This window comes from Equus caballus, chromosome 5, assembly GCF_041296265.1.
Source record: "Equus caballus isolate H_3958 breed thoroughbred chromosome 5, TB-T2T, whole genome shotgun sequence".
Lineage (NCBI taxonomy): Eukaryota > Metazoa > Chordata > Mammalia > Perissodactyla > Equidae > Equus > Equus caballus.
Genome location: NC_091688.1, coordinates 7,476,531 through 7,494,917, shown reverse-complemented (window position 1 = coordinate 7,494,917; position 18,387 = coordinate 7,476,531). Strand labels below are relative to the sequence as shown.

At 42.4% G+C, this 18,387-nt stretch overlaps 1 protein-coding gene across 1 annotated transcript in view; it reads right to left on the bottom strand.

Annotated features, from left to right (window-relative positions):
- Positions 1–8,081: 8,081 nt before the first annotated feature.
- The window catches only part of FMO1 (flavin containing dimethylaniline monoxygenase 1), a 33,970-nt gene continuing 23,664 nt past the window's right edge, over positions 8,082–18,387 (bottom strand). The window contains exons 5-9 of the mRNA XM_005609652.4: positions 16,422–16,564; positions 13,111–13,310; positions 11,009–11,364; positions 10,395–10,467; positions 8,082–8,850 (exon numbers count right to left, since the gene is read on the bottom strand). Coding sequence (XP_005609709.1) covers positions 8,505–8,850; positions 10,395–10,467; positions 11,009–11,364; positions 13,111–13,310; positions 16,422–16,564 — 1,118 coding nt within the window. The 3' untranslated portion in view covers positions 8,082–8,504. The remainder of the gene's footprint in view (positions 8,851–10,394; positions 10,468–11,008; positions 11,365–13,110; positions 13,311–16,421; positions 16,565–18,387) is intronic.

Below are 18,387 nucleotides of genomic sequence, written 5' to 3'. Positions count from 1 at the left end.
CCTCTTTTTGCTGAGGAAGACTGGCCCTGAGCTAACATCTGTGCCCATCTCCCTCTACTTTATATGTGGGACGCCTACTGCAGCATGGGTTGCCAAGTGGTGCCATGTCTGCACCCGAGATCCTAACCGGCGAACCCTGGGCTGCTGAAGCGGAACGTGTAAGCTTAACTGCTGCACCACTGGGCCGGCCCCCATATGTATGTCTTCTTTAGAGAGGTCCATTCCAGTCCTTTGGCCATTTTTTAATTGGGTTATTCATTTTTTTCTATTGTTGTAGGAGTCCCTTATATATTTTGGGTATAAACCATTTATCAAATGTATGGTTTACAAGCAATTTTCCCATTCCATAGGTGGCCTTTTCATTCTGTTAATTGTTGCCTTTGCTGTGCAGAAGATTTTTAATTTGATGTAGTCTCATTTGTCTACTTTTGTTTTTGTTGCCTCTGCCTTTGGTGTCATATCCAAGAAATCATTACTAAGACCAACATCACGAAGCTTTTCCCCTAAGTTATCTTTTAACAGTTTTATAGTTTCAGGTCTTCCTTTTAAGTCTTTAATCCATTTTGAGTTGATTTTTGTGTGAGGTGTAAGATAAGGGTCTGATTTCATTCCTTAGGGCGTGGATATCCAGTTTTCCCAGCACGATTTGTTGAAGAGACTGTCCTTTCCCCATGTTGTGTTCTTGGCAGCCTTGTTGAAGATCAATTAACTATATGAGCGTGGGCTTATTTCTGGGCTCTCGATTCTGGTCTACCTGTCTGTCTTTATGCCAATACCACACTGTTTCAACCACTATAGTTTTTCTTAGTAGTTCTAAGAAGCTTTTTTGTGGAGTCTAGGGTTTTCTGTGTGTGAGGTCATGTCATTTGCAAACAGATAGTTTTACTTCTTCCTTTCCAATTTGGATGCCTTGTGTCTCTTTTTGTTGGCTAATTGTTCTGTCTTGGACTTTCAGTACTATATTGAATAGAAGTGGCAAGAGTGAATATCCTTGCCTTGTTCCTGATCTTAGAGGAAAAACTTTCAGTTTTTCACCGTTGAGTATGACGCTAGCTGTGGGCTTGTCATATATGGCCTTCACTATGTGGAGGTAAAGTCCTTACACATCTAGTTTGTTGAGAATTTTAATCATGCAAGTGTGTAGAATTTTATCAAATGCTTTTTCTGCATCTATTGAGATGATCATGTGATTTTTATCCTCCATTTGACAAGGTCAAGACCTGAACTGTCTAATACAATAGCCACCAGCCATAGGTAGCTATTTAAATTCAGATTTAAATTAATTAACATTAAGTAAAATTAAAAATTCGTTTCTTCACTGGTATTAGCCACATTTTAAGTGCTTAACAACCGTGTGGCTGGTGGCTACCACATTGGAGAGTGAAGATTAAACATTTCCATGATGGCAAAAAGTTCTGTTGGACAGTGTCTAGAGCATGAACAGGGTAGTGAGTGGCCGAGACAGGTGGAAGCTAAGATCATTAGTGGTAACCAGTTTAAAGACATGACATGGAGGAGACGTTTACCTGATTTTGAAGTCACTGAGAATTATGACAGGAGTAATGGTGAAGAGAGAGTCACTGAGTCAGAGATCCATGCACTCCTCCTCTGTGCAGCTCCGGGCCTCTCTGAGACAGTGGATCCCACCCCCAGCTCCTGGTGTGGGTCTTTTGGTCAAAGAGGAATCCATGTCCCCCTGGCAAATGTTTGCCTTCAGAAGGAGGCTTTGATGTATTCAGGCCATGAGGACTTGAGACATGAGGAGAGATTCCCTGGCGACTTTAGGGTCTATACGTTAGTGTAAAAGGGAAGCGATGTGACGGAGACCCCTAAATACAATGGAACAAACAAGTCAAAATTTTATTTCTCTGTCCTGTAACAATTTGAGCAGTCTAGGCTGCTAGGGCCGCTTTGTTGCCAGGGTCACTCAGGAAATCTTGTTCCTTCTATCTTGTTCCTCCACCATCTCTGAGGACTTTGTCCTTTGCATGGTTGAAGCTGAGTTGCTGCCATGACCACAGCTTGCAGGGAGGAGGAAGTGAGGAAGCCTAGAGTAAGCAATTTCCTTTTAAGTAAATGAGGGAGAAATTACACACATTATTTCCTTTCACATTCCATTGGCACTTGATCACATGGCTACACCAGCTGCAAGGAAGGCTGAGAAAGGTTGTCTCTAGCTAGGTGGCCGTGTGATCAGGAAGAAGGGGGAAGCAGACTTTTGGGATGCAAGTTGCTGTCTGCCATATTCCACTTCTGGAAGAATTCTGGAAGGGCTTCTCTTTTTCTATAGGGTGTAGTCTGGAATTGTAGCAGCTATCCTCTTAGCATGCTGAGGAGGAAGATGGTCCAGGGAGAAGGGCTGAGCCAAGGGAATTGGAGAGAGATGGCACTGCAGCCACTGGATTAAGTTAACCGTGAAACCCATCTTACCGCTAGACACTAATGACATGAGCCGCAATTTTTCCTCGTTATGCCAGTATGTTTCTTGCAGTTGTGATGTTCCACGAATTATTTGGCCATTCCACCGCTGACCCTGTTATTTCTTTTTGCCATTGCTACAAATAATGCAGTAAACATCTTTGTATCCATATCTTTGTACACATGACTATTTGTATAGGATATATTCTAAGATGTATAATGACCGTGCCAAAGGATATGTGTATTTAAAATTTCAGTAAATACTGGGGCCAGCCCAGTGGCGCAGCGGTCAAGTGTGCACGTTCTGCTTCTCGGCAGCCTGGGGTTTGCCGGTTCAGAACCCAGGTGCGGACATGGCACCGCTTGGCACACCATGCTGTGGTAGGTGTCCCACATATAAAGCAGAGGAAGATGGGCATTGATGCTAGCACAGGGCCAGGCTTCCTCAGCAAAAAAGAGGAGGACTGGCAGTAGTTAGCTCAGGGCTAATCTTCCTCAAAAAAAAAAAAATTTTCAGTAAAGACTGCAAATTGTCCCCAAATGCATTTGCTAACATTTCTTTCCACAATCACCACCCTCCTCTTCTAATGTCCTGGAACATGTCCTTTTGACTCCTTTTAGGTCTTGATTTTGTAGAACAGCTTTTACAGAAGAGCACTGTGGTGAATGCATGCTCCTCCTTTGCTGACGTTCAGGCTTAGCCTCTCTCCCCAGCCACACGGTGCACTTGCTCCTTCTTGGTTTGTTAATCCAGCCATAACTCTAATCACAGTCACGCTCCTTATAAAGGCTGCTTGCCCTCCCATGAAAACAGACGTCAGAAATAACAACATTGCTTAGTTAAACAGTATAACTCTTACTCTGTAGGAAAATTTGCTCAATAGTCTTATCCTGTCGATATAAGCTGATGGTCTCATATTTTCCCTTTTGGCTTAAACTGTTTATGTCACTTTAAAATGTCTAACGAAGTTCTACTTTTTGCAGAGAGAGAACTAAGTGCAGACTTTTGTTTTAAAATCAAATTCTTCTGAAGTTAGATTATTTAAAAATAATGTATTCTGTCTCAACAGGGACAAGACAACCCTAAAAGGTGTTGCTTTTCTCAGCTATCTGCAGCTTCCATGAGAAACTTCCTCAGTTGGGAAGCAGTGGTCAAGAACGCACAGTGGGTTTGGGAGAATGTAAGAAGCTCTTTGTTTTATCTTCTCTTCCTATGACCCCTACAGGGAATGGCAGCACCCTCCAATTATTCTTAGGGGGAGTACAGAGAGGTGAGTGGAGATGGGGCCGGAGCGGGGCCAGTGGGACAGGGAGCAGTAACCTAGACAAGAAATGAAATGAGCCTGAGCTAGCCAGTGAGGAAGCGGGGAGGGCGAGGGGCAGACGAGCCTGTGAGATATCGTTCCCTTTAAGTGAGCACTTGTATGCTAGGCTCCGGGGTAAGTGCTCTACGTGCATTACTTTCATTTATTCCTCCTCACAACGGTGCTAAAGTTTTATTTCCTCATTTTACAGCCAAAGAAACTGAAACTAGAAGAGATTAAATAGCTTGCCCAAGGTTGTGCCGCAAAGTGGGATTCAGCCCTGGCGGTCCAACTCTGTGGCCTGTGCTTTCACACACGGTTCCACGTGACCCCTGCTCTGTGCTAGGGTCACTCTTGATGGGACTTAGGTGAGGTGAGGGGGTCAGAGGGTCAAGGTGCTTCTTTTGTATTTCAGGGGAAAACTACGGGTGAGCAGTATTGCTAGTCCTTGAGAGAGGTGTGAAAAGGTAATTTTGGAAGGAGGCAAAATCACGACTCTCATATAAATATAAAATTAACATCGTTTAAAGATTTTAGTTAACTTGTTATTAAAGAGGGAATTGGTAAGATGTTACCACCAGTTCAAAGGAGACTCACATTTGTAGATCAGGAATATTGACGTGAATATGCAAATGGAGGCAAACAGTGGTTTCCACAGTGGAGAACCGGAAGCCAATTAAACCACTATTGGATATAATTTACATGTCTACAGACAAGGATGATTTAGCATTACTATTAGTTGTCTATAATTTAAAGTGTTTTAAAATAGCTCCCATGGAATCAAAATCAGATAACCCTGAAGGGTGTGCTTTAGACAATGATATCTATTTACTTACTAACTTATTTATTTAGTTTTTTTTGACTATGAGAGAAGAAAACAAATATTTATTGAATGCCATTTATTTTTAAACTGTGCAATTCTATATCATTATTTATTGAAATACCCTAAATTTTTTTTTCCCCCTACAGAGGGTGAAGAGGATGCTGTCAGGGAGTGAGTCGGGGGCTGTTGGGGAAGAAAATGAGGTTAATTTTGCACATGTTGCATTTGAGAAGCCCATGGCATATTCTCCGGAAATGTCCAATGGGGAGCTAGGTGTACGGCACAGAGAAAAGAAAGCACGCAATAAAACATGCAGCCTGCTTAGGGAGTTACAGTAACAATAGCGATTAGTTATTGACACTTACAAGGACTTTCGTGAAGCACTTTACGTGGGTCAAATCGTTCAATCCGTATAACACCCTTATGAAGGAGGATGTATTATAATCCTGTGTTACAGAAAGGAAAACTCTAGTTTAGGAAAATTTAGTGACTTGCTCGAGGTCACACAGCTACTAAGTGGCAGAGCTTCTGCACTGGGCGCAGTTCTCTAAGCACCTCCGCAGAGTGGGGCACACTGAAAGATCCAGAGCATTGGAATGTAAAAAGATAGACATCATTACCTAAAACTGGCCCCAAAAGGGGTACTATTTGTATACATTAAAAAGAATTTCTGAAAATGTAAAATTAATCTGGGAGGTGAAATGCCTCAGAAACCCTTCTGATTTAAGGGATGTGCAAGAAGCCAAAGTGTTTATATTTCCTCTTTTCTAGATTTCTGGCACCGAATTAGATTTACCATTTTTTTTAACGAATGGCAAAAAACAATACTGTCTTCCAGTATGGTTTATGGAATAATTTCAAGACTAAGAATGAGAACCCTTTCTTTCTACTGAGTCTGTTTTACTTTTGGCATACAGTAGGTCCAGCATAGTCGTGGTCAGAGAAGAAGGGGAGAGATAAATAGGGAAAAAGATGCACGTGGCGATTCAGAAACAGCAGTGTACAGAAGGGGAAAGGCCTGCAAAATCCCGGACACAGTGGGAAAAATGTGCATCCACAGAGGGTCCACATACCCATAGGCAGAGCGAGAAAGGGAGAGAGACATACAGATATTTTCAAGGAGTAATATCCTTGTCATATGACTTTCATGATATCACTATTAAGACTTCTGAAGTTATTTGAACATTGGAAACCACAGGCTTAAATGGTGGAGTAAAGAGCCCTGGATGTAAGTTCTGGAGACCTGTGTCCTGACTCAGCCACTTGCTCCATTACCTTGGACAATCAATTGACATGTCCTTGTCTGAGTTTTCTTATTTGTTAAATCGTGTAGAACAGCTTTCCTCATGAAGACAGAGCTTCTATAGCAATAGACTCAGCTACCATCGCTAGTATTTGGCAGAGATTCAAAGGCAGACAGGGGAATTTCTTTCTCTAGTGAGAAAAGGGGAAGGATTCAGGTATGCTCTCATTGGAGCTTGTTGGCACTGGGACCGTGGGGGTGGGCTAACCAGAAGCAAGGCATGATAGGTGACTGGTTTGGGGAGTATATTTGACTTCCTTTTGTTAGTCCTGAGCTGGAGATGGGGGCAAAAATTAGAGAAGCTGGCACTCATTGACCAAGTTCTGACTGTTCTAGACTGATGGCCACAGAGGCTATGGGTCAGAGCTGTATTGTTGAAGATAGTCTGGCCTTTGGCCATTTGTATATTCCATCTCTCAGTGCAACATATTCAGTACAATAGATGAGATTAGGCTTAGGTTCCAGCTGTGTCCTCGTGGTATGCCACTGTGGCCTGGGTAGTTTACCTTGCTGGGCACTGAACTTCCCCAGCCAACTTCATGAGGAATGTTAAAATGTCAGCTCTGCTTCAAGGGAGAACAAAGCATTTCCAGAAGTCATCTAGATTGTATTCAGTAGAGCAGTTTTTCATTATGAGTTTCTATGTTAAGAGTTCTGCACCCAATTCCAATGTGTGTGGGGAGTTTTCTCCTACACCGCGAAGCAATTCTCGCACACCAGCTGGGTCCTACAATTTTAACAGGATTCTGACACTATCTACTCGGAGATAGAATCAGAAACCACAGATTAAGAGCTCAGTCCTACAAGACTGCTCCCCCTTCCCCTTACTAATTAGAAGTGCAGGTTTCCACCTGTGCTTCTGAGGACCAGCTATAAATCAGAGGTCCCCACCACCTCCTCCTTAGGCTTGATTAATTTGCTACAGCAGCTCACAGAACTCAGAGAAGCATTTTACTTACTAGATTACTGGTTTATTGCAAAACGATATAACTCAGGAACAGCCACATGAAAGAGATGCTCAGGGCAAAGTATGTAGGAAGGAGTGTGGAGCTTCCATGCTCTCTCCAGGACTGCCACGCTCCTCGAATCTCCACATGTTCACCAACCCAGAAGTTCTCTGAACCCCATCCTTTTGGCTTTTGATGGAAGCTTCATTACATAGGCATGATTGATTAAATCATTGGCTACCTGCAATTGGGTCAACCTGCAGCCCCTCTCCCATCCCTGGAGGTCAGGGGGGTGGGACTGAAATTTCCAACCCTCTAATTACGTGGTTGGTTCTCTTGGTTAAGCAGTCCCCATCCTCAGGTGGGGTGCAAAAGTCACCTCATTCATATGACAAAAGACACCTTCGTGCTCTTATCACTTGGGAGATTTGAAGGGTTTTAGGAGCTCTGTGCCAGAAACAGAGATAAAGACCAAATGTATATTTCTTATTATAAATCACAACATTAAGAAGTGAAATAGGTCAGGAGGAAAGTCAAACATGGAACAATCAAGAGTAGCCGGAAGAGCAGGCCAGAGTGGAGGAGAAGTGCCCTGCATCTCTGCTTAGCTATGGAGCTCACTCTTTCCTGACTCCAGAGCTTTCGAATCCCTCCCCCATCCAAACCTCTCTGTTAGGTGAGGTTTGCCAACCAAGGCCAACAAGGAGGAGAAGTGAAGGCCAAACGTTTTCCAGCTGTGAGTCCCATCCTCCTCAGATGTAACTGGGAGAGAGAAGCAAGGGCTGGGTCCAGTTGGTCAGAAACGGCTTTTGCCATGGTTTTGCTTTTGAGCTTCTTTTTCTTTCTTCCTATTGCCTCTCTGTTAAAGACTTCTCGGCTGTGGCCTTTCTCTAATGAATTCCAATTGGATTTAGTTGACTCTTAAGAGGAGGCAGCTTAAACGTTCACCTCTTAAATCAGGGTTGTAAAGGAGGACCCAAGCAGGAGGTCACCTCCTCTGGCTGCTGGAGGCAGCTCCGAGAGCAGGTGGAGGTGGATGTTTCCTGTGGCGCGGGTCTGATTCGGGTCGCTGTTGTGCCAGCTGGAGCACCCTGTTTTGTGGGAGAGTACATTCTAGGGGGATGAGCACCCTCAGGTAGGTACATTCCTTTAAAAACACTCTGACAAACTCAGTGAAGCCCCCTGTCCTTGAAGGCCTTTCTTAACAGACTCTTCATCCCCTTCTCTCTTTCTCATCTTTTCCCCAACTCTTTGAAAGAGAATCAAAGACCACTTGAAACAATCAGTTTCTAGTTTGTTTTTCTCTTTTTAATCAGCTGATACCATAAGAGCACCATTTTAGTACAGCCATATCTTTTGTGAAGTAGGGGGTTTTAGTTGAGATCCATGAAAGTACTTTATGTGGCAAAGAGTTTGATTGCTCAGAGGGCTATCCAGAGCAGCTCTCTCTTCTAAAATGAACTTGGAACTTTCCCACAGTCTTCAAATGCACAGAAATCTTGGTTGTCTTCCTCTAGCATTAGAAGGAGATGGAGCTGGGAGAGGCTCAGGGGTACCAGCAGTAGGCCTGCGGCCAGCCACGGAAGGGCAGGAGGTAGCCTTCATTACTCAGATGTGGCTCAGAGCTGTGAAGGCAATGGTGCTGTAAGGGAGGAAGCAGAGCACTGAAAATCTACTGTGTGCATCTGATGAGCCATTAAGGTAATCTTTTACTTACAGTAAATCAGGAAAATGGCCACAAGCAAAGCTAGAAAGCTGAAGAGTTTAAGTAAACTTGCAAAGGGAGATGGGGGTTCTTCTACAGTTCGAGTTTTGGTGGCCTTGATTGTTCGATCCCACTGGGTCAAGATGGCATTTCTGGCTCCTTCCCATTTCCCTGGGCCAGTCAAGCGGAACTGGTACGGTGTGCATGGGCCAAAGAAGACGGTCAAAGCTAGGCGTGGATCCGTCAGGAGCATAGAGAACAGGTTGGGTTTTGCGTTCATATAGGTCAGGAGCTCATCTACGTAGGCAATATAACCTGTTTGTAAAACTTTGCGGTAACGTAAGCCAAACCTTTATAAAGGAAGTTTGGGGATAAAGGGGGAGACAAAAAGATAAAATAATGATAACTTTAGAACAAGTAAAAATGCCAAAAGTAAACAACGATGCTGCAAAATTTGGAATGGCTCTGTATTCTTCCCTCTGTGCCCATAGCTGTCTAATGGTCTCATTGAATTATTTAAATACAAGATGGGTTCCCCGAGAAGGTACTCTGTATGTACAGAGCTCCAAATGCTCATAATGCGTTTAGTATTACCTTAGTTCTTCTGTCAAATGATTAGCAATTTCTAGAAAAAAAGATTTTACATAATTTTACTCTTCCTAAATCTTTCTAATACCCAATTATTGGTAGATTTGAATAATGTAAAAAGCCGCAAAAATCAATAGGACAGCATTCCCTGTAAGGCTAGTATTAGTCTCTAGGGTCGTTGATTGGCCTATGTGACAGGAAGCTTTCACATTGTATAGCTGAATTAATCATCAGTGTTACCCTACAGCCCCATAATGGAGACCAAATCATGTTGCAGGTTGAGGATGAAGAAGAGACATCTCAAATGTCTGTTTTGGGATTGAGCACTTTGACAAGGATAGAGTTTTGGAAATATATATGTGATTTTAAAACTTTTTTTCCTGCTACAGAAACCCCTTTTTCAAGGGAAAATTTATATCAAAGGCCAAAACAGATAAACAGTAAAACAGATAAAACCAGAGATGTGTTAGTTGGATTAGGAGTGAGAGTGGGCGTCCCCAAGACTCCCTCCTTTGCCGCCCTCTCCCTTCCTTTACCCCTGGCCCTCAAGTGGTAACCAAAAAGCCGAGCACAAGGGAACACCTGTCCTCCAGAGAAGGGGTGGCAAACTTATTCTGCAAAAGGCCAGATGGTAAATACTTTAGGCTCTGAGGGCCGTACTATGGCCTCTGCCTCAACTGTTCACCTCTGCTCTTATAACTCAAAAGCAGCCCTAGACAATACGCAAGTGAACGAGTGGGGCTATGTTCTAAGAAAACTTTATTGATGGCCACCGTGATTTGAGTTTCATACAATTTTCACACATCACAAAATCTTCTTCTTCTTCCTCTTCTTCTCCAACCATTTAAAAACGTTAAAGAGAAAAGCAAGCGGTCAGCAGATTTGGCGCACAGGCCGTAGTGTGCTGACTCCTGGTAGCAGTCTGAATAAAGACAACAGAACTGAATAGATTTGTGAATGAATGAATGAGCAGACCCTTCTAGTGTCGGAGGATGAACATGGCAGTCTGCCTGCTGCTTATGGATAAGGCACTGAATACCGTGTCTGGTAGATGAGGGTTAATTATATTTTGATTTAGAATCCAAACTCCATGTGGTGTTAGCTAATCCTGGTCTGAAGTGATGATTTGGGGACATTAAAACTTCTCTATGTCCTTTTCCCTCCTCTCTCCTTAAACTACTGATCCTAGTGTTTTTCCTCTAAGTCTCAGGTGCTTCTTTTTTCTCCAGTGTAACTCACCTCTCTTTGCTGTTGTTTTACCAATTTCAGTTATGATTCAAAAAGGGTGTATTTGTAGCTAACTTACCCACTGTGCTTGTTTTCTTTTTTTGCGTTAACTTCCTCTATCATGACACTTGGTGGTGGTAACTTATTCACACCTATGAAACAAACAAACAGAAAATGCAACTTAACTTTAGACCTAGGTGCTTACTTGGTGGGTAAAGATGCTTAACCCACTGCTCCTGTTTTGTTTCTAGTAGCCATATACTCATCTGTTCTTCTGGCAAAAATATTAGCAGTCTACGTGGACTGGCGGTGTGTTCCTGGTAATAATACCGCCAGCTGAAAACAGAAGTATCTGGTTCTCTCACTAGTTATTTGATAAGACAGAATCTCACCACTGGTTTAACTGAATTATATCCCTCAATTGATTGAACTTTTGATTTTTAATTGAACCAATTGATTCAGGCAAAATAACAGGTAGATACAACTTATGTTTTTTGACCCCCTCATTTATCCTTTGTGCTGGTAATGGCACAAACTCGTTATGATAGTGTAATTCAGTGAACAATAAAATGGATCCTGCTTTTAAAGATTCTCTTGTTTTAGATCAGAGCCGGGGGTGGTCTGGAGATTTCCAGTATCCAAAATCCCATGGCAAACTGAAAACATGTGCCCAGCTGTTTCTCATGCACTTACCTTTCAGAACACGAACAGCCCATCGGGCTTGTATTTCTCCCATGGGTATTCTGGAGCCTAAGCTGTCGATGAGGCCAATAATGGCCAGGGTTGATTTTTGCAGATGTGCAGGAAAGATGTACTTGTATAGTGACGCCTGGCCATCTTCAACTTTCACTACTGTCTCATCAAGGAAGGGGAAAGCAAAGGTGTATCCAGTGGCAAAGACAATTATATCAATGGGCTCTTCCTTTGGGGTGTTGTTAAATATGACGGAGTTTTCCTTCACCTCCTTTACGCTTGGCTTGATGATCACTTTCCCAGTGATGATACGGCCTGGGAGCTCATCATTCAGCACAGGCTCTCTCAGCCGAGTCCTAAACAAAATCATAGACAGAGAAGAGAACTGCCAGTGAACAATGCAGCCAGCCCTCCCTCCTTCCGCTCTTCATTCTGGAACTCTCCCCCTGGCTAGGCAGGAGGTGCCAGTCTTGGGAGAAGTTACCTCTGTGCGAGGGGATTCATGAATGTCCAGAAAGGATGATGAAGTGTGCTTATCGTTAACCAGAGTTTGGAAGCCTGAGGAGAAGGAGGTGAGAGCTTTCCTGGCTCCTGTTTCCTTTGCTGAATTTCAGCATTCAGCTGTCACTATCACTGTAGAGATAGCTGGAGAGAAGGACTACAAGGGAAACCAGGGACTTCTACATCAGCTGAGAACGCCTGGAAGCTCTCTCCTCGTAGGAAGCAATTGTATAAGGAAAACATGCATGTGTTTAAAAAGAACAAGGGCAGAATTATCTTTTTCTGGGTATGCCTTGGGAATCACTAAACAAATACTCTGTGAGCTGGTTTTAAATAAGCTGAGCCATTTTTGGCTTATAGTGAATGCAGAGAAAGAGACAGTGTGATAAAATGGAAAGAGCACTGGCATAGGAGGTAGTAAGGGTGGCTTCTTGTCCAAAGTCTAAACTTAACAGAGCTTGGGAAAGTCGTTTGGTCCCTGCAGGCTTGCTTTTATTCATCTGTAAAATAAGGGTACTAATACTTGCCATCCTTAGTTCATTGGGGAGGATGAAGAGCATATGAAATAGTATATATGCAAGAACTTTGGAACTGATAAAGGATTAAATAAATCCAAGAGAGAAGGGATTATCATTCCTCAGGCTCCTTTCACGTTTTCTAGGGTATATGGGATTAAGTCAAATTCTTTATAGTTCCACGAGCTAACATCCAGGCTAGATAAAACTTATGGTAGAGAAAGCTCTAGTGGAAAGGGTCAAAACCTCTGAGAGGCTTGCAGGTAGGAGATGGAAGAGAGTAAGCAAGAAATAAGGAAGGAAAAGATGGAGACAAAAGAGGGAAGGGCGGATCAGGGTGAGAGGAAGGTACACGAGAGAAGGATGAAGAGAGCAAGAGGAAAGAAGTGCCTGTAGCAGGAAGCTGCATGCCGTCAGTGGTGGCTTGGGTGCCACCTGATCCGTGCTGGTCCAGAGTGAAATCTGGAGGAAGATCAGACAGGATCTCCAGGCTGTGCACCCTGATAATGGAATATCATTGTAGAAACAATGAACGAGGAGGCAAAACTATTGATTCTTGTTAACAGGATAAATTGTAGGTTATAACTGAAAGGAAAGACTGAAAACAAAGGTCATCTTGACACGGGCAAGAAGGCACTGCTATTAGAGATGGTGAAGGGCCACAAGGGCAGTCAACTTTTCCCACACAGTGAAACAAGGCAAGCGTGTTGCTTTTGTCGAAAGAATATTAGACAGATCGTTCTCCTTTGATTGCTGCAGCTGAGGCTTAAGTACCTTGCCAAGGTCACAGAGCTCACTATTATTAAATGAGTTTGGGCAAGTGACTGAACTTCGTTAAGCCTCAGTTTACCCACAATAAAAGGGAGATTACAGTAATACTCACTTTAAAGGGTTGTTGACAAGACGAAATACACAATTTCACTTACTGAGAACTCCAAAACAGTTAGTATTATGATCAAGTAAATTGGTATGAAGTTTTCCTTCATACTCAATCATGTTTTTGCGTAATTGCCTGGTTTGGATATGCCACTGGAAGGATTGAGGTGCCTTCTTCCTGATAGCCCTCGGCAGATACACTGTATTTACCTGTCTTTTGGAACCAAGCCATAATTTGTATGATTGAACCATCTGTTCATCCTTTTTGCCATCAACCAATTTACAATTGGAGTTGGGAGACAATTTATGAACATGTTCTCAAATCGAGTCTGCATCACCATGTCGGATGGGTACCCTGCGTCACAGACTCGGCTGACCACCCATGACCCTCCAGTGGTGCTGAGGAACACCTGGAAGCAATCAAAGAGGTCAGTCAGTTTCACACAGTGAACGGGGCTGGCCTGGTCGGACGTTTGAAAAGATCATGAATTGAACGGCACCAAAAAGTCTGACACTCTCAAAATATGTCCCTGACAAGATAGTTTTGGTTCCTCTAACTCCTACTTTAAAGTCATTCTTTTCAGATAATGGATTGAGTATCTAGAGTGTAAAAATGCCTTAGGACTTGTCACAGAGTACTTATCAGCCTCAATGCTAGACACTGTGGTCAATGAGCTGTGGTGGCAAGACATGGGGAGCTTAAAGTCTCATGTAAGAAGACAATAAATAGGCGAATGAACAACTTTGTACGTTAATTGTGGGCAGTAATAACAGGGTATGGCAGCAATTAAAAGTTGTCTAGGAAGGATTTCAAAAGAATCCATTGTTTGAACTGACAGTACAATTTGTTTTGGTGAAATATTTTTTTTTTCCCTGATCGGCTGTTTGAGTTTACCAGCTGACTGAGGTCACTAAGCTAATAATCGTTTTGGTATCTATGCAATAAGGAGTGGTCTATACAACTGTTTAAAATTGAAAGATTTAGTCAACCAATCTGTTACTTTGCATACAAAACGATTGATTTAACAGATAGTTTTTTCTCCAACAAACTGGGGCATGGTGACCACGGCCACAGTGTCAGTGTTTTTGTTAGGCTTTAAAATGGAGCAGTATATTCTACACGGGATATGTGGGGGCAAGAACTAGGAGCATATCAATGATTCTGACATTATTCATGTATTTTTTTAAATGGACGAGTAGGCTATTTATTTATTTATTTAAAGTGTGCTTTTATTTTTGGTGAGGAAGATTGGCCCTGAGCTAACATCTGTTGCCAATTTTCATTTTTGTTTTCTCCCCAAAGCCCCAGTACACAGTTGTATATCCTAGTTGTAGGTCATTCTAGTTCTTCCATGTGGGACGCTGCCACAGCATGGCCTGATGAGTGGTGTGTAGGTCTGTGCCCAGGACCCCAACTGGTGAAACCTGGGCCGCTGAAGTGGAGCGCCTGAACTTAACCACTCGGCTGCGGGGCTGACCCCTGCTCATATTTGCACTGAACCTGCCTCTGTGTCAGGATGTGCAACTGGATAGGATATTTTGGTAGAAATGAACTATGTTCTCCTCAAGAGGAGTTTCTTTGTTGATATAGAAATGACAAGATGGATGCCAAAGTATATTCTCCGACTGAAGAAGTTTCTAAATGATTAGAGAAATAGAAATAATAATATGCTACCCACATATGGTCATCTCGGTAGATGGGACTGTGATCATTTTGTTTCAGGACCTCCTTTCTTTTCCTTCAGGATAGCTCCACCAAACTGCTAAGTCTCTCCAAGTCAATCAGTCAGTCAATCAATCAATCAATTGATCATTGAGTCCTTTTTCTAAAGTCCCAGAAGGGAATATCAAAGGTATACACTCCCAACACTTTTTCTTACTTTTTTTTAAAGATTTTATTTTTCCTTTTTCTCTCCAAAGCCCCCCAGTACATAGTTGTATGTATATTTTAGTTGTGGGTCCTTCTAGTTGTGGTATGTGGGACGCTGCCTCAGCATAGCCTGATGAGTGGTGCCATGTCCGCGCCCAGGATTCCAACCGGCGAAACCCTGGGCCACCAAAGCGGAGCACGTGAACTTAATCACTCGGCCATGGGGCTGGCCCCTCAATCCTTTTTATTAGTAGCTATTTTCATTCTTGCCATTATTGATCTAGGTATTTATACTTATTGACTTGGCATCTATTTTCCCCATGACTCTCTGCTCCCTGATAGTGGGAATCTTGTTTTTGTCGTTCTGTTCTGCAGCGTATCCCCAGTGCCTGGCACAGCATTCCGCGTATCGGAAGCCAACAGTCAATATATGTCTCTTGGCTGAATGGCTCTCAATGAGTTTATAGCATAGTTAGAAAGAAAACGTATACGATAAAAAGTAATTAGCAATACTAAGAATTAAAAAGTGCCAACTGAGGAGTGTAAACAACAATTAATACATAAATTCTTACTAGGGAGGGATCACTTTGTGTTGGGGTGAGATAGCTGGAATAGAAATGTACATTGTAAAGAGAAAAGAGCAGTGCAGAGGGAGGGGTGTGGTGCAGGCCAAGGGAAAGATAGAGGCACGGGAATTGCAAGGGCTGAGAAGACCTGTGGGCTGCAGTTGATGATTCTGTGGGAAAACAGTGGGGGATAACGTTAAAATGGCAGATGTGGACCTGAATATGGAGAACACTATAATGCGGGGCCAATGCATCTGCAGTTTCTTATTTTTTCTAGGTAAGGGGAGTTATTAGAAGCTTTTTAACATGAGAGTGTCATAATGAGAGCAGGCTTTTCGGAGGGTGTGTTTGTTGGTGGTTGGCCATCTGGATGGATTATTGCACGTGGGTGCGTGGACTGGGGGCGCAGGGCAGGGCTGCAGGGTAGAGTTAGGAGCAGGGGCTTTGAAGCAAAGAGGTTGGGTTTGAAGACTGGCTCTACCACCTGCTAGAGGTACAACTTTAGGTGGGTTGCTTAACCTCTCTGAGCCCCAGTTTCTTCATCTGTAGTCAAGAATACTAACAGTACCTACTTCAGTGTCTTGTTTGATGACTGCGTGATGCAGTCAAGCATATAGTGAAGCACTTAGCACAGAGTGAGCCCCAATAAATAGCAACTATTTCTACAATTATTATCATGAGGACAATTCAATGATCTTAGTGCGGGGTAGTACGGATCTGATGATGGCGGTGGCAATTAATAAGGAAAGAAGGGAGCAAATGGGAGATCTTAGCAGGGAAAAACTGCCAGGACTTTCTGACCTATGGGACTGGGTAAGAAACAGACATCTCTTGTAACTCTTGTTGGATGAGTAGGAAAATGACAAAAATAGGAAGAGAAGTGGTTTTGGATGAAAGATGACAGAATTTGCAGTAAAATTTATGAACGTTTAAGAAAAAAGTACTTTAAAAAATCTGCTTCCTGTACATGTGTGTGTTTTAGGCATTTTCAAACCTTTCCTCATTTATCATGGTGTCGTACACTGTTTGCTTGAGGCATGCGTCTGAAGATAAAGCTCTTCACTAAGCAACGTCAAGAATGGTACCTTCTCTGCCACGTGGCTGGCCTCCACAGCAATGTCAGTGCCGGAATTTCCCATTCCAATCACAAGAACCTTCTTGTCCTTAAATATATCTGGATGTTTATACTGTCGGCTATGAAAGTACTGGCCTTTAAAGGTATTTATACCTATAGAAAAAAATAAGTCAAGTAGAGAAATTACAGGATCAGTGAATAAAACATAAGTATTGTTCAGTTAATAACTGAATGATTGACAGACTATTTAGGTTGTTTTTAATAGCATACTTGATTTTAAGAAAATCTGAACTGTGAATACATGACTTTACATGATACAGAAATTAGTGAGTGATTATTTATTTAATGGATGTACTTACTCCATCTCACTACATAGGCCTTTAATTTTATTTACTAGATGATTAACTACTAAGTTGAAATATCATGGCATACTTACTGAGCGAAAGTGTAAGGAGTCATCACCATTTAAAAGTTGATAGCAATCAATGGGACTGTAATAGTCTATTTACTAATATTCGATTTATGTAGAGCTTTTCACAAGCAAGAAGCAAGAGCAGAGAAGTTAAAGGGAATTAGGAGTCAGTGCCTCCACTCAATTCAGCAAACGTTTTTGGACACCTGCCCTGTGCTAGATGATATCGGGGAAATAAAGTAAATAAAATGTGATTCCTATTCCAAAAGATCCATGTATGTGTGGCAAGTTCACTGATAGTTTACATTGGGAACCGATGGTAACTGAGGCTGCAATTGCTGAGTTGGCCAGAGCTGCCTCAGAGAAAGGGGGACTATGTTAGTTCCACTTCGGATTAGATCTGCTGTTCTAACCAGACAGGATATCGCAGGCAGTTGATGCCAAAGCTCGTTGAAACATCAAACGAGAATGGAGTGTTTTGGAGAATACTCTCAAGGTTTCACAACACAAGCAAAAGTAATATGGACTACACAAAGAACCTGTTGTTTTCCAGAAAAAGTGATGAGCTATCTAGATTCTCAGGGGTTAAACATGGACGCCTGTGACAAGTAGCCTTATCAACACCTGGTAACTCTTCAGTTCATCTTGAATCATTTGAACTATGACATGAATCCCACTTAAAACCCAACCACAATCCAGAGCTTTTAGAATTTAACGATAACTAAGTTCAAATATTAACTCAGCACACGGACAATATAGATCAGATAAGGGCAGAGAAGTGAGAACTAGACGAGCTTAATGAGAATCATGGAATTATCCCTGGATGTTAGATTATTGTAGATTCTCTCTGGGTTGGGCTCTTTTGGATCATAAATGGGCAAAAAGGAGACTCTGTGGCTGGGTCTCCTATCAGACTAATAATTTCTCCTCTTATACTACAGGAGTACAGAGAAAGAAAGTTTATTAGGTGAATGTGGTTGTGTTAGGAAACACACCAGAGTGTATACATCTGAAAGAATAAAAATAGTCATCTTGGGAATTTATGCATTTATTCTGTGATACCTATTATTTTTACTAAGACCGTTTGGAACATTTTCTTTGGAATTACCTCCGGAGCTCATGACATGCTTTTGAATGTCTTGAAAGAATTTGAATTTTTCTAATAGTTAACAACTACCCCAGGGAGTGTGTACAGATTAGGCAAGTCTGCTGTGAGGCAGAGAGGGAGATGGTGAGATTTGGAGGATTCCATTTTAAGTCTAAAGACACAAAATTTTAGAGCTCAAAGGCTCCTTAGCAATCATGTAGCCGGGGATTTCAAATGGCCAATTGGTGGTGGCTGGTAAGACGAATATTGAGAAGGACTACACATTCTGCAGAGCTCTGCTCGCTTGATTTGTGATTTGTGCTGTATGCTGTTGCATAAGTGGGTGGTCCAAGCCCCTCAATTTGTGGACAAAAAAACAGAGGCTTAGAAAGGTTAAGTGGAAGGCCCAAGATTATACAGCTTGTTAATTGTGTATCCTAGACTCTATACCTCCTGGATCCCCAGCTCATCCTGTTC